General features: G+C 40.9%; 1 protein-coding gene across 1 annotated transcript; it reads right to left on the minus strand.

Annotated features, from left to right (window-relative positions):
* Positions 1 to 1,380: 1,380 nt before the first annotated feature.
* On the minus strand, positions 1,381 to 2,430 carry LOC107636430 (uncharacterized). The gene is made up of 2 exons (XM_016339940.1): positions 2,167 to 2,430; positions 1,381 to 2,082 (listed from the first exon to the last, which is right to left on the minus strand). Exons 1-2 carry the CDS (start codon positions 2,428 to 2,430, stop codon positions 1,381 to 1,383), a joined length of 966 nt encoding a protein of 321 aa, XP_016195426.1.
* Between the last annotated feature and the right edge of the window lie 13,296 nt (positions 2,431 to 15,726).

Below are 15,726 nucleotides of genomic sequence, written 5' to 3' on the forward strand. Positions count from 1 at the left end.
GGCTCGTCATTCGCAAAATTGCCTCACACTTCTCAGGGTTGGCTTCAACACCCCTCTGGGTTATCATGAAATTTAGGAACTTTTCGGCCTCCATGGCAAAGGCGCACTTCAGGGGGTTAAGCCTCATATTGTGTCGTCGGAGGGACGCGAACACAGTCTTTAGCTCACCAATTAGGTCTTTCGATTGGCTGGTCTTTACCAGGATGTCGTCCACATACACCTCTACTGACTTCCTGATAAGGTCGCTGAAGACTTTGCTTATTAGCCTTTGATAAGTTGCTCCCACATTCTTTAATCCGAATGGCATTACCCTGTAGCAGTAGATGCCACCTGGCGTTATAAACGAAGTTTTCTCTTCGTCAGGCCGATGCATCGGTATCTAGTTGTAACCAGAGTATGCGTCCATGAAACTCAAAAAACAATATCCCGCGGCCACGTCCACTAAATCATCAATGTTGGGGAGGGGGAAGGAGTCCTTGGGACATGCCTTGTTGAGGTCCGAGTAGTCTACACACATCCTCCATTTCCCGTTGGCCTTTTTAACCAGGACTATATTCGACAGCCAGGTCGAGTAGTCTAGTTCCCGGATGAACCCAGCTTCCAACAAGCTGGCCATCTACCTGGCCACCTCATTGGCCCTCTGCAAGGACATCTTCCTTCGTCTTTGGGCTACGGGCTTGGCATCTGCTTTAACGGCCAGGTGATGTGACATGAACTGGTGGTCAATCCCCGGTATGTCGGCTAGTGTCCAGGCGAATAAGTCGCCATTCGCTCGAATCATCTTTATCAAAGGCTCTTTCAGGTTGTAGGGGAGGTTTCTGTTCACGAAAGTGAACTTGTCCTTTGTGTCACCGACCCTGAACTTTTCTAGGTCTTCTTTAGGCTCTAGTCTCGGTTTGTCATCAATCCTAGCATCTAGATCGGCTAGGAAGACCCCAGACGCCTCCTTCGATTTCTTCCTTAGGGAGAGGCTGGGATTGTCGCACGCGATTGCCGTTTCCAGGTCTCCCCTGATGGCTCCCACCGACCCATCGTCGGCTACAAACTTCATGATCAGCAGCTTGGTACATATTACTGCACAGAATTCATTGATTGTCTTCCTCCTCAAGATAAGGTTGTATGCCGTGGAGTCCCTTAGCACGACGAACTCCGCCATTAACGACCTCTTTCCTTGACCTCCCCCTATGGAGACCGAGAGGAATACTATCCCATCCGGTTTTATAAAATTATCTCCCAAGCCGACCACCATATGCTGATGAGATTTTAGGTCAGTTTCTCAGAGGCCTATAGCGTCAAACACATTTCGAAATATAATGTTGGAGTCGGCGCCAGTGTCGACGAGAATTCGCTTGACCAAACATGTTCCCACTCTTGCTGTGATTACCATGGGAGGGTTCTCCGGTATGTCGTGGAACCATTGGTCCTCTGGTCCGAATGATATTGTTGGGGTTCTCTTGGGGAGGGTCCATGATTTGTTGATGATACGGCCAAAACCTTGGCATCTTTCTTTGCTACCGACTTCAATCTCGGTGCCACGTCTCTTCCGACCACGACATTCACGATAGTGAGGCCGCGGTTGTTGTCTTCTTTGGGCTCTTGCTTTGGCTTCACAACACGTCTTCTGTCATCATCAGATCGGTCGCGCTCTTGCCTTCTGGGTTCTCTTATGAACTGTGAGAACTCCGCCAGTTTGCCTTCACGGATTGCCTGTTCCAAGGCATCCTTCAAGTCGAAGCAATCTTGGGTTTTATGACCAAAACCTTTGTGGTAGTCACAGTAGAGATTTTTATTTCTGCCAGTTTTGTCCTTGAGCTGGCGAGGTTTCGCCAAGATGCCTTTGTCGGCTATCTGTTGGTACACCTCAACGATTGGGGCCGTCAGAGGGGTGTAGTTCGTGAATTTTCCTACTCGGGGGAGCGGTTTGAAGGGTTTAGTCGGCCCTCCATCCGTGGAGTGCTCCCTAGACCTTTCCCCGTTCCCGAGCTGGCGACCTGGAAGATGGGCGAGCTGCCGTTTGTTGGCCGCCACCACTTGGCTGACCTCCTCATCGTTGATGTACTCTCTCGCCACATTCTGGATTTCCTACATAGTCCACATAGGTTTGGTAGTGAGGTGTTTCCTGAAGTCTTCATTCGACAGCCTGTTTGTCAAACACAGGCTGGCCACCGAATCAGTCAGGCCGTCAATCTCTAGGCACTCGTCGTTGAACCTGTCAAGATACTTCCTGGTCGGTTCGCCGCTTCTTTGGGTCACCCTTAGAAGGTTAATTGGGTGCTTGGCTTTGGCAATGCGCGTGGTAAATTGTGCTAGAAAGGCACGGGTTATGTCTGCGAAAGTCGTCACGGACCCTTGAGGGAGAGCGTTGAACCATCGGATTCCCGGTCCTGCTAGGGTCACGGGAAAAGCGCAACATCTCACCTCATCGCCCATACCCTTTAGATTCATCCTGGGCTCAAAGGCCGTTAGGTGCTCCTAGAGGTCCTGGGTTCTGTCGTATCTCATGCCCATTGGCTAGTCGAAATGTTTCGGCAGCCGGACCTCGAGAATGGAGTGGTGAAAGGGGGTTGCTCCCATGATTACGGGGTGTCATCGCCTTCTCGGCCTCTCCCTGCTCTCTTCCCAGTCTTCCTCCTCGGCGTGTCTTGCTAAGGGCCGGGTGTAGATTATGGGGTCTTGTCGCCTCCTCGGCACTTCCCTGCTTTCCCCTTGGCCCTCCGACTCCGCGTGGGCTGGGGGTGATCGGGAGCCCGGTGTATGCCTGGAGCGGTTCCTCCACGGGCTTCTTCCTCGTTCCCTTCTCCTCTGAGGAGACTGGCCATGGGGTTGACTCGGGCCAGGCTGGTAGCGTTCCCTGGTAGCCAGCTCCCTCTCTAGGTTTTGCACCCTATGGCGCAACTTCTGCATTATTCTTGCGCTGTCGCTTCCCGTTCCTCTGAAAGGATGCCTTTCCCGGGAACGGGAGGGAAGCTCTTCCCCTCGAGAGGGGGATCTCGAATGTTCGCGGGAGGAAGCCAAGGAGGTCATCCTACTGGTTTCGGTGAGCATTCTCCTCTACGCATGATTCGCCTCCTTCTCGCCCTTCCACTGGGCCCAACAGAAAGTCCATTCAAGCAAGGTCCCCACAGATGGCGCCAATGTTCAGTTCGTCGGGTACTGAATGGGTCGGATATACAGAGTGTGCGAAGGAAACGGGGGACTTGGATTCGGGCCGCTCGAGTGTGACTGGACCTTCTGAGCCAGCGCCGGAGGGAAAGAGATGGAGCTTCACAACCTCCCAGGTTATTGGGGGTGATGAACGGGGGAGCCACCTACAAAAAGGACTCTGATGCCCAAGTCAGAATCCGTACGAGGTAGCGAAAAAGGTGATGGTTAGGTGACGTACCTTGGGGGAAGGGTAGGGCCCTCCCCTTGTATATTCTACACCTAGGGCGGGTCCCACAGGAACAGACTCGCTTTCCAAGAAACTTCCTTGTCCAGCTGTCAGGTACCTTGCTGGAGGAGAGGAGGTGTCTCCCGATTCGGGTTCCACATACCCGTCGGGTCGGCCGGGCGGGCCGGGGCATTGGGCCAGTTGGGCCAGGCCGGAACAAGTTCAAAGATCCTTAGCTCGCGAATAGGATAGAGTTGAATTTTAAAAATAGTTTAAACACGCGGATAGAATTAGGATAGAATCTAAATTCTACTATATTATTATCCAATACATTGCTAATCCAAAAGTCATTATTTAAGGTTTAATTTAGAATTGTAATTATTGCTAGTTATTTTAGGAATTTATGGTACTGTTAACTAATTATGTAGATATTTATTTATGAAAATGTATTTAAAAAAAAACGTGTAGTCTTTGTTAAGAATAATTTTTTTTATAAACCTCCATTAGAAATTTATATTACTATAAAATTGTTATTAGGCAAAAATAATCTTAAACAAAACTCTTAAAACTCTTGAATAAAAAATAAATAAGGTTATCAAATTTATATATATATATATATATATATATATATATATATATATATATATTTTGTTTACCCAAACAGTATCCCTCAACCCGCTAGGTTAAGGACTAATTCATCGCGGATCTGAGCTCTAGTCAATGAGTTACTGCATGCACAAGTCGGGGTTCGAACTCCCGACACTTGTTTAAGCGGACGAGTGAGCTGACGACTCGACCAAATTTTTATATATGATCACTCGTGTGCTTTTATATATTGCTTGTCTTATTAAGCCCGATCCAATTATGCCGCTAATGGCATCACATCCTGAGCGTTAAATAAATTATTTTGAACAAAACCAAAAACAACAGAAAATAATCAAAATGTTCCTTCAAGAATTGTTATAACAAGAAATTTGTAAGCAAAATTGGTAAATTTTAAAAGATTTTACTAATAAGGGCGTTAAGAGTATCTATTCATGAATACATTAAAAAAAATAAAAAAAAGTATTTGGGCATTAATTTGATTATTTATGATGTATGGACACCAATATCGATACGGAGCACGACACAACACAGGATACGTGGACATGCGAATTTTAAAATCTTATAAGACACGGAAACATGCATACATATAAAATATAAAGTATTTTTTAAATAAATTCTAATGATATTTTAATATTTTATTGATATTAAAATATAAATTAATTTTTTTAATTATTTTAATGTTTTATTTTAATTATATCAAGTATTAAAATATTTTTTGTTTTAATAAATAATAATATATACTATATCTAAATTTATTTCAAGAAGATACGTTAAGAATAAAACTGGACATGTTGACATATGATGGTATTTAAGTGTGTCCAAACGTGTTCAAAACATTTTTTTTACTTTTATTAAGACACGGTTGGACACAGAAAATACGTGTATTGGACGAGTGTCGATAAGCGTCGTGTCTAAAAAATGTCAGACATACAAACACGACAACTCAACGAAGTGTTCGTGATTCATAACTGATTATATTATCACGAATTCCATTAATATGATTGTCTATTTTAGCCTAGATAATCTCTCTTACAATTCTAATACCTTTCCTAGAAAAAAAAGTAAAAAATAAATATCTATCTGGTGAAGCTCCCATATGAGAAATAGAATTACAGAAAAAAGAGGGGGGAGGGGGGAGGGGGGACCGGGGAGAGGGGGGAGAGAAGGAATCAAGATAACATAGATTGGTCACTCAACGAAACAAAAATTAGAACTAGAATCAGATGCAAACCTTATCATGGAATAAACATTTTGCTTTTTCTCGTAAATATAAACAGAGAATTTGATGCAAAGAATGAACTAAAAAATCACATGCATTGAATAAGCTTTTTTTTAATATATATACCAGATAAAATAATCAACGGCCAACATATTTTGCAAGAGATTCTTCCGTACTAGCTTAAAATGATATTACTCTGATCTTGGGAGAATTTTTGAGGAAAATATATTTAAAATTTTGGTGGTCTAAATAAAATTTTTTATCCTAATCATTAAAGAAAATGAATAGACGATTTAAATGAAATTGGTTATTTTATATATTAAAAATTATAATAAAATAAATTAATTATTAAATCTTTATAAAATTTTGATCTTACTTTTTTACTCTAAATTGTTTTCTAAATTCGGTCACTCCTTTACTATCCACTTTCATTTTCTACTCTACAAGACATTCAACTAGTCAAAAAAAATCTTTCTCTTCTGCTGCCCCACCAGGCCACCACTGATTTCTTCAAGTTGGTTTTCCTACAGTATAATAAATATCTTTTCAATGAGTTTTGACGAATTTAAATCTTTTAAATTTTAAATTTTTACTTTAAAGAATAAAATGTGATTTCTCATATTTGAATAATTTTTCGTTCATATTTTCTCTTGATTCCATATATAAAATAAACTATAAAAGATCATATTTTATTTTTTAAAATAAAATTTAAAATTTAGAGGATCTAAATTCAATTTTAACATATATATCAAAATAATATGTTTTAAAAAAATAATTATTAAATATTGATATTAAAATCAACGCTAGAAGAGAATTGCTATAGTACATACGTTGATCTAATGATCTTGATTATTCAAGCCACCATGGATCTTCTCATGAATAAAAAAGTTAACTAAGTCATAATCATTAAATAGAAAATGATAGGGATAAGTACAATTTTGGTCTCTAACGTAGAGACCGAAAATTTATTTTATCTCCGACCTTTTTTTCGCTATCAAATGGTCCGTAAGATTTCAGTTTGTTTTAAAATCGTTATTTTTACTAAATTTTTTATTTTTATTACCAAATTACCCTTAATAAAAAATTAAAAAATTAAAAAATTAAAAAAAAAAAAGAAGAAAGAAAACGCGTAAAGGGGGGAAAGAGGAAGGGACAACGCAAAAGGGAGAAGGGGGTAGGGGGTGGAGGGGTTCGGGAAGAAGAGGGAGAAGGGTCTCGCCACCGCCGGCGCTCCTCCTCATCGTTCGGTCCTCGTCCTCTTCGCTGGATCTCACTGCCAGATCTCGCCGCTGCTCCTCTTCCTGGCTTGACGTCGACGACATCAGATCCGTGAGGGTGGACGTCGCGCTGCTCGCCATTCCCGCTCCTCCTCCTCGCTCGGTCGTCGGTCGTTGCTGTTCCTCGCCGGTTTCTGCTTTCTTCTGGTTCTGCTGCTTCTGTTTTTTATTATCAATTTTTCTAATTTCTGTTCTTTTTGGTTGTTCTTCTGATTCCATTATCCATTGTTTCTGCTGAGTTCTAAGTTCTGGGTGTTTTTCTGAGTTCTGGGTTGAGTTTTGATGATGATGATGTGTTATGGGTTCTGGGTTGAGTTATGGGTTCTTGTTTTTTGTTGTTGTTGTTCTTCTGCTTGTAGCTGCTTTTATTGTTGTTGTTCATTTGATTTCATTGTTGTTCTTTGCTTTTAGTTATTGTTGTTATTGTTTCATTGGTTGATTTCATTGTTGTTCTGCTTCTGTTCTGCTTCTGCGCTTCTGTTCTTCAACTTTTGCGTTTGGTTGATTTTAGGGAAGAAGGGGGAGGGGTATTTTCGTCCGAAAGACGGTTTTAAAACAAATTGAAACCTTAGGAACCATTTTGTAGCGAAAAAAAGGCTGAAAACGAAATAAATTTTCGGTCTCTACGTTAGGGACCAAAATTGTACTTATCCCAAAATGATATTTGATTATGAATATTTCTCTTTAACTGATGTGGGATTAGAAACAAAAGTAGTTCTCCTGCAGATTCCTTTTCGGGAGAGCAACCTCTTTAGTCTTGCCGGAAAATTTTCTCCAGCTTGTTCTAACAATATGAACAAGAAAAAATAATAATTAGTAATAACATTATTATAATATTAGTTGCACAGAAATAAGGGATGCGATAGTTGCCATTGTTTTAAAAAAAAAAAAATACAGTAAATAAGTGGTATATTAGTTAGTATAAATATTAAAAAAAAAATAAAAATATTTATGTAATTTATTATTTTATTTGTTAATTTTTTTAATTTGAACCATCAAGATCTTCAATATTCCTTTTCCCACCTTACCCTTAATGTTGCTAAATCAAAGAAGAAGGAACAAATACTTTGCAAACATATGACTATATCTGAGCCTCATATGTCTCATTCTGGAGGAACCTTCAAAGTTTCTTTTCTTTTTGCCGATTCTTTTCGGCGGCATTTATCTACTTCACTTTCAAGTTATTGATAACAATTCACTTTTTGTTTTTTATTCTTAAAAAAATAAAAAATAATGCACGAATTTTTATCCAAATCTTGTGAATTATATTTATTTGACTACTCTGATATTTTAACATAATTCTTGTTCATATTCTATTTCAAAATATAAGTCAGGCCTAACAAAGTTGAAAGGCCCTACTAAGAGAATTGTCTCTATAGTATACCCAACCTCTTTGAGGAGGTCGGAATCGACGAAAACGGGCAGTCTATACTAATCCACATAAAAAACTGCCTTTCAAAATCTCTCACTCACTTTTAGAAGGGAGATCTCAACAAGCCATAAGATAAAGGGACAGTTATCCACCACCAGAAGTGGAACTACTTCAATGGTAGTTATTGGTTCATTACCTATAAATACCCTGACACACTTAGGTACCTTTAAGTTCCAATACACTTAAACCTATTAAGACCCTTGCTGACTTAGGCATCGGAGTGTTTTACAGGTACCACACCCCCACCTTCTTACAAACAACTCGAACGATTGCTACTAGACGTAAGCTAAGTCAGAATCCGCTCCATTGAGGATTTAGGCCTCACACGCAAGCCCAAAGGCAATCCAGTTTCAGATAACCATCGGAACATTGGCGCCGTTGCCGGGGACCTAGGAAACAACACTCCATGGCGGACGATTAGTATAAAGACGGATGTACAGCGTCTGAATCAGAACAAGAATACCAGGACAGGGTCAACGACGACCAAGCTTTCGTGATACCTCCCCTAAGAATAGAGGAACCACATGGTGAAGGCCCCTCCGACGATTGACACCAGAGGAAAATCCCATCCGAAGTTCGTGTCCCTCAAGGGGAAGAACAACCTCATAGCGCTAACCTCATGGGATTGCTACACGGACACCATGGTCGACTTGAGCAATTGGAGCAGGAATTAGAGCGACAACGAGAAGCAGAGAGAAGCTTGAGGAAGGAGATCAAACGGCAAAGAGAGCTAGAGGAAAAGCTCTCAAAGCTGGAATCTAACCTTCAAAACAGGAATTCCCATACAGCTCGAGAAGATACCACATTGGGAGAAGAATATCCCTTCATAGAAGATATCATGTGGGCTAAAGTTCCTAGAAACTTTAAAAGCCTAGACATGAACCTATACGATGGGACCACCGACCCAAAGCACCACCTCAGCAATTTCAAAAGTCGGATGTACTTGGTCGACACCTCGGACGCTGACCGCTGCAAGGCTTTTCTGACAACTTCAACAAAAGTGGCCATGAAGTGGTTCGATAGCCTGCCCCCTAGGTCGGTTACAAGTTTCGATGATGATAAACCGCTATTTTACGGTTTATTTTGTATTGAATTGAGTGGATTTTATCCATTATTCTCACATTTATTCATATAATTTGCATGTTTTACATTTTCCTTCCCAATTTTGTGCTATAATTGAAAACATGCTTCTTTGGCCTTAAATTACTAATTTTTAATCCTCTCTTATTACCATTTGATGCTGTCATATGTGTGTTAAGTGTTTTCAGGTTTTTCAGGGCAGGAATGGCTAAGAGGATGGAAAGGAAGTATGCAAAAGTGGAAGGAACACAAGAAGTTGAAGTTTGGAGAAGCTAGCAGCGACGCGCACGCGTGGACGACGCGTACGCGTGGACAGCGCATCAGGTAAGCGACGCGTACGCATGGATGACGCGTAGGCATGACCAGGATTTTGTCAAGCGACACGTACGCGTGGGCGACGCGTACGAGTGACAGAGCGTCACGTGTTGCAATTTGCAAAAAATGCTGGGGGCGATTTTTGGGCTCCTTTTGACCCAGTTTCAGGCCCAAAAACACTTATTAGAGGCTGCAGAGTAGAGCTGGAAGGGGGAATTGATTCATTCACACATTAGTTAGGTTTAGATGTAGTTTTCTAGAGGGAGAGGTTCTCTCTTCTCTCTAGGTTTTAGGGCTTTTCGCTTTACTCTTCTCAAATTCAGAATTCTACCTTATTTTAATTTAGTTTCCCTTCTACATTTATTTGTTCTAGTGCCTTGGTTATTTATCTCTCTTGTTGATTACTTTATGTTGTCCACTTAGTTTATGAACTCTTATGTTACTCTCAATTCCCTTTTTAATGCAATTTTATGTTTCAGTCTTATGGTTTTTTTATTTCATTGTTGGTTGTTGATTTGTGGCAATTGTTAGTCTTAGGTTTTATTATTTTTTATTAATTTTCTATGCTTTTATTTTGTGCCTACCAAGTGTTTGATAAAATGCTTGGTTGGATTTTGAATTAGTTTTTTATGTTCTTAGCTTGGATTGAATAATTTGGAGACTCTTGAGTTGTCAAAGTCTCTTGTTGATTGGTGGTTGAAAGTTGCTACTTGACTTAAGTCTCACTAACTCTTATCCTTGATTAGGACTTGTGAACTTAAGTTGATTATTGCTCACTTGACTTTCCTTCATTGTTAGAGGTTAACTAAGTGAGAGCAAAAGGCAATTACCATCACAAGTGACTATGATAATGGGGATAAAAATTCCAATTATTAATCCTTGATAGGACTTTTCTTAATTGTTAGTTTACTTTTTTTGTTATTTACATTTCTTGTTCAACATTTAAAAACCCCAAAAAATATACTTTTCCATAACTAATAGTAACATACTTCCCTGCAATTTCTTGAGAGACGACCCAGGGTTTAATACTTCGGTTAATTTTATTGGGTTCGCTTTAGTGACAAACAAATTAAATTTTGATTGAGGTTTAATTATCGGTTTAGACTATACTTGCAACGCGATAATTTTTATCAAATCTTTACCGACATTTTTCCTCCGTCAGACGACCTGGCGCGCAAATTCCTTACACGATTTTTAATTCAAAAGGATAAGGTCAAGCATGTACCCAGCCTACTCGGAGTCAAACAGGAGGTCGGAGAACCCTTGAGAGACTACATGGAGAGATTCAACAAAGCATGCTTGGAAATTCAAGGCCTGCCTATTGAGGCGGTAATAATGGGGCTAGTCAATGGCCTCCAAGAAGGACCCTTCTCCCAATCTATCTAAAAAAGACACCCGACTTCTTTGAACAATGTAAAAAAGCGAGCTAAAAAGTATATCAACATAGAAGAAAACGTCAGGTTACGAGAGAGGAATTGGCGACTTGGGCACCCGCATGAGCTAAAAAAAAAGAGAGAAAGCCCAAGAAGAAAGAAGAATAGGATCCGAGAAGCCTAGAAGGTACCACAACTATATTCCGTTACGAGTTTCTCTCGTGGACATCTACAGAAAAATTTGTCACACTGAGAAGCTTCCTCCCCCGCACCCGATAAAAAACAAAAAGCGAGGAAGACGTAACGAGTATTGTGAGTACTGCAAGCTGTGTGGTCACTTAACAAATGGTTGTTACGACCTAAATCATGTGATAGAAAAATTGACCAGGGAAGGTTGGTTGGATAGATATCTCATGTAAAGGTCAGACAATCATGGAAAAAGGAAAAAAGACGACAAGGACGTCGACCGAAGAGGTCCGCCCCCGCAGACTCCAGAACGACACATTCACATGATATCGGGAGGGTTCGCTGGAAGGGGGATAACCAAGTCGTCTCAGAAGAGACATTTAAAAGAAGTCTACTAAGTTGGAAATGATGGACCTAATCTCCCGACAATCTCCTTCACTAAAGAAGACGGACAGGGCATTGCACCCGGGTATGATGACCCAGTAGTAATCACCATGATCCTTGCCAATGCTCACTTTCATAGAACCCTGATAGATCAAGGCCGCTCAGCCGACATATTATTTAAGTCGGCATTCGATAAGCTGGGGTTGGAAGAAAAAAAGTTAAAAGCATATTCGGATATTCTCTTTGGATTAGGAGATGCTCCTATTAAACCACTAGGCTTCATCCCCCTATACACAACTTTTGAAAAGGGAATGAAGTCCAAAACCTTAAGCATTGACTTCATTGTCGTCGATGTAGCATCAGCTTATAATGCCCTAATCGGTAGGACAACCTTAAACCGGCTAGGAACAGTTGTCTCCAGTCCCCATCTTTGCATGAAATTTCCTACAGAAGAAGGAATTGCCACCATTAGAGGAGATCAGAAGCTGGCAAGGAAGTGTTACAATGAAAGCCTAAACCTACGAGGTAAGGGCAAAGAGGTCAATTCCATTGAACTCGGTGGAGTCTGAGGAAGAGAAGAACTCCAACCACAACCCGAAAGGAGGATGGAAGAAGTCTAAATCGGACAAGTATTCGGAAAGAGCACCAATATAGGAGTGAACATAAGGGCATATTTGAAGCAAGAACTCGTGAAGTTCCTACAGGAAAACTCCGGCCTCTTTGCCTGGAAGGCTACCGACATGTCCGGAATAGATCCCGAGCTCATGACGCACAAGTTGGTTGTCTACCCTGGGTCCCGACCTATCAACAAAGAAGATGAAAGCTCGGACCGGAGCGAGCCCAAGTGGTCAAAGAACAAGTACAAGCCTTGTTAGAAGCAGAATTTATCAGGGAAGTCAAGTATCCGACATGGTTGGCAAGTGTGGTACTGGTAAAAAAGCAAAATGGGAAGTGGAGGATATGTGTCGACTATATCAACCTCAATAAAGTATGCCCAAAAGATCCATATCCCCTACCAAACATTGATACATTGGTATATGCCAATTCAGGATACCAGTACCTATCATTCATGGATGCTTAGTCAGGATACAACCAAATCCCGATGTATAAGTCGGATTAGGAGAAGACATCATTCATCACGCCCAGAGCGAATTATTGATACGTGACCATGCCATTTGGATTAAAAAATGCAGGAGCCACATATCAAAGATTGATGAACAAGATGTTTGCACCCCACCTTGGAAGCCTAATGGAGGTATATGTAGATGACATGTTAGTAAAAACTAAGGATAAGGCCAGGCTCCTAACTGACCTTTCACAAGTCTTTGATACTATAAGAAGACACGAGATGAGACTAAATCCCACCAAATGCACCTTTGCAATATAGGCAGGAAAATTTTTGAGATTTATGCTCACGCAAAAGGGAATTGAGGCTAACCCCGACAAGTGTAGAGCTATCCTAGAAATGAAGAGTCCGACTTATCTAAAAGAAGTCCAATAGCTAAATGGCCGACTTGCAGCATTGTCCAGATTCTTAGCAGGATCAACATTGAAATCCTTGCCACTTTTTTCACTACTTAAAAAGGGATGCCAATTCGAGTGGACTTCCGAAGGTGAAGAAACTTTTCAAGAATTCAAGAAATTTTTGAGCCGACCTCCCATCCTAACTCGGCCAGAAGAAGGAGAAGAGCTCGTATTGTACCTCACTGTTACTGAGAAAGCAGTAGTGTTCGCTTCAATCCGAGAAGACGAGGTCGGATAGCACCCCATCTACTTTACCAGCAAAGTATTGCAAGGACCTGAACTAAGGTATAAAAAAATTGAGAAATTTATATATGCATGCCTTAATTGTAGCATCGAGAAGACTCCGACCTTACTTCTTAGCTCATACCATAAGAGTCTGAACAAACCAGCCCATGAAGCAAATCCTTCAGAAAACAGATGTTACAGGGCGGATGGTACAATGGGTCATAGATCTATCCGAGTTCGATTTGAAATACGAAACGCAGACAACAATTAAAGCTCAATGCCTTACTGACCTCTTGGCTGAGTACACTAGCGATAAGGATGAAGTTTCCATAACTTGGGACCTTTATGTAGATGGGTCTTCAAATAAAGTCGGGAGTGGTGCTAGTATCATCTTAGTAAGTGAGGAGGTAAATAATAGGAGTTTAATACAAGAAACTCTTAAGGAACCCTCAATTGTGAAGTCGGATGCCAAATTGGATGTTCTACCTATATTTGGCTTAGACCTCGGATGGATGACCCCCTTAATCGAATACTTGAAATTTGACATCCTTCGTGAAGAGCTAAAAGAAACCAAGAAAATTCGTAGGGATGTCAGAACTACACTCTAGTATAAAACGTCCTCTATAGAAGAGGAATATCCATACCATTGTTAAAGTGTGTCCCGACTTCTAGAGTCGGAGAAGTCCTGGAAGAAGTACACAATGGCATCTACGGAAACCATCTAGGAGCACGGTCTTTTGCTAAGAAAGTGATTCGAGCCGGATTCTTCTGGGAAACCTTGCAAAAAGATGCCACTGACTTTGTTAAGAAGTGTCAACCATATCAGATGCATGCCAATTTCCATGTCGCTCCCCCTGAGGAACTCATTAGTATAACCTCACCATGGTCTTTCGCGAAATGGGAATTAGACCTACTCGGACCTTTTCTCCAAGCGCCTGGACAGGTCAAATATCTCATCGTGGGAGTAGACTATTTTACTAAATAGATAGAATCAGAACCACTAGCTAATATCATGGTACAAAGAAGTCAAAAATTTCTGTACAGAAATATAATTACTCGGCTTGGGGTTCCACACTCCATTACTACAGGTAATGGTACTCAGTTTACTGACGCTACATTCAGGAACTTGGAATCCAGCATGAAGATAAAATATCAATTCACATCAGTGGAGCATCCCCAAGCTAATGGACAAGCAGAAGAAGCTAATAAAGTCATACTTGCTGGACTAAACAAAAGGTTGCAAGAAGCAAAAGGGGCTTGGGTAGAAGAACTCCCACAAGTGCTATGGGCTTACAGAACAACGCCGCACTCCACGACTGGAGAAACCCCCTTTCAATTTCCATATGGAATAGAAGCCATGATCCCAGTAGAGATCAATGAGCAAAGTCCAAGGGTGAGATTTTATGATAAAGTCGAAAACATTCAAGCCCGAAAAGAAGAACTTGAGCTACTCCCAGAAATCCAAGAACAAGCACAGATAAGACAAGCAATGTTAAAGCAAAGGATGACAACTAGATATAATAAAAAACTCATTCGAAGAAGCTTCGCCACAAGCGACTTAGTCCTAATACGAAATGGCATTGGAGTAAATAAGTCGGGCGATGGGAAATTTGATGCGAATTGGAAGGGACCTTTCAAGGTAATTGAAGTCTTGGGGAAAGGTTACTACAAAGTATCCGACTTGAATGGAGCCAAGCTTCCCAGGTCGTGGCATGCTTGCAATTTAAAGAGATATTATAGCTAGAAGCATACTTCGTTCACTGATGTACTCTTTTTTCCGACTTCATGGTTTTTTTCCGAGGAGGATTTTCCTGAAGGGGGTTTTAATGAAGCATCAAAGTGGGGGCTAGGGGCAAGAACTTAATTCCCTTAGTAGCAAAAGCATTTCTTGTAACATAGGTTTTCTTAATAAAACAATATTTTCTTTTTAAATTCCATTATTATCTCTACAACACGCATCGACTTAATCTCAAAAAAACATAAAAATATGTTGTCTGACATACATGGTTGGCAAGATAAAGCGACGAGGTACAAGTCGGTGTAAAGAGGGTATGAAAGACGATCATATGAAACTCAAACGTAAATGACTTATAAGTCGGTGAACGCCCGATCAGAACAAAATACATCGCAAAAATAGCCTAAGTTACAAAAACGACTCAATAACAAATTAAGTTGACCACTCGCACTAAGTGGTGGAAAAAGAAAATCCTTAAATAGCCTAAGAAAAGGGCTATCTAAAGGCTATCACAAAAGCCTCTCGAAGAGCCTAACAGAAGAGAAAATTCAACATGCAAGCAAAGCATAGAAAAAAACCTTAGAGCCAAAATTCACAGATGCAAGAAACCCTTTTTCTAAAAAAAGGCAAACATGACTACTTTGTTAGAGTCCTACCAAAAAGTACCAATATCAAAAAATAAAGTAAAAAAGTCATTAGAGTCCTTTTCAAAGGACCAAAATCAACAAACAGACATATTAAAAATATTCAAAAAACATATACAAAAGTGTTTATAAAAGGTCCCACAAGCCGGACCTTAATAATGTCAAATGAGGCCAATCAAAGGATTTTGATCATTGGAAGGAGAGGAATCAGGAACGGCTAAAGAGGTCGGAAGAGCTTCCCCGGTTGAAGGAGTTGGAAGGGTCTCCTTGGTTGGAGCAGTTTCTGGATGAGAGGAAGAGCTCGGAATCACCTCCTCGGCAGGAGCGACCTCTGACGGAGGAGACTCCACCAAGCG

Source organism: Arachis ipaensis, chromosome B4 (assembly GCF_059453495.1).
Source record: "Arachis ipaensis isolate K30076 ecotype BB chromosome B4, ASM5945349v1, whole genome shotgun sequence".
Lineage (NCBI taxonomy): Eukaryota > Viridiplantae > Streptophyta > Magnoliopsida > Fabales > Fabaceae > Arachis > Arachis ipaensis.

Excerpts from the sequence above, each read along its gene's own strand:
- LOC107636430 (XM_016339940.1), bottom strand. The coding sequence starts at position 2,430 with ATGGGCGATGAGGTGAGATGTTGCGCTTTTCCCGTGACCCTAGCAGGA. Across the intron at positions 2,083-2,166 it reads TTGACGGCCTGACTGATTCG|GAAATCCAGAATGTGGCGAG; the intron begins GTGGCCAGCCTG and ends TGGACTATGTAG.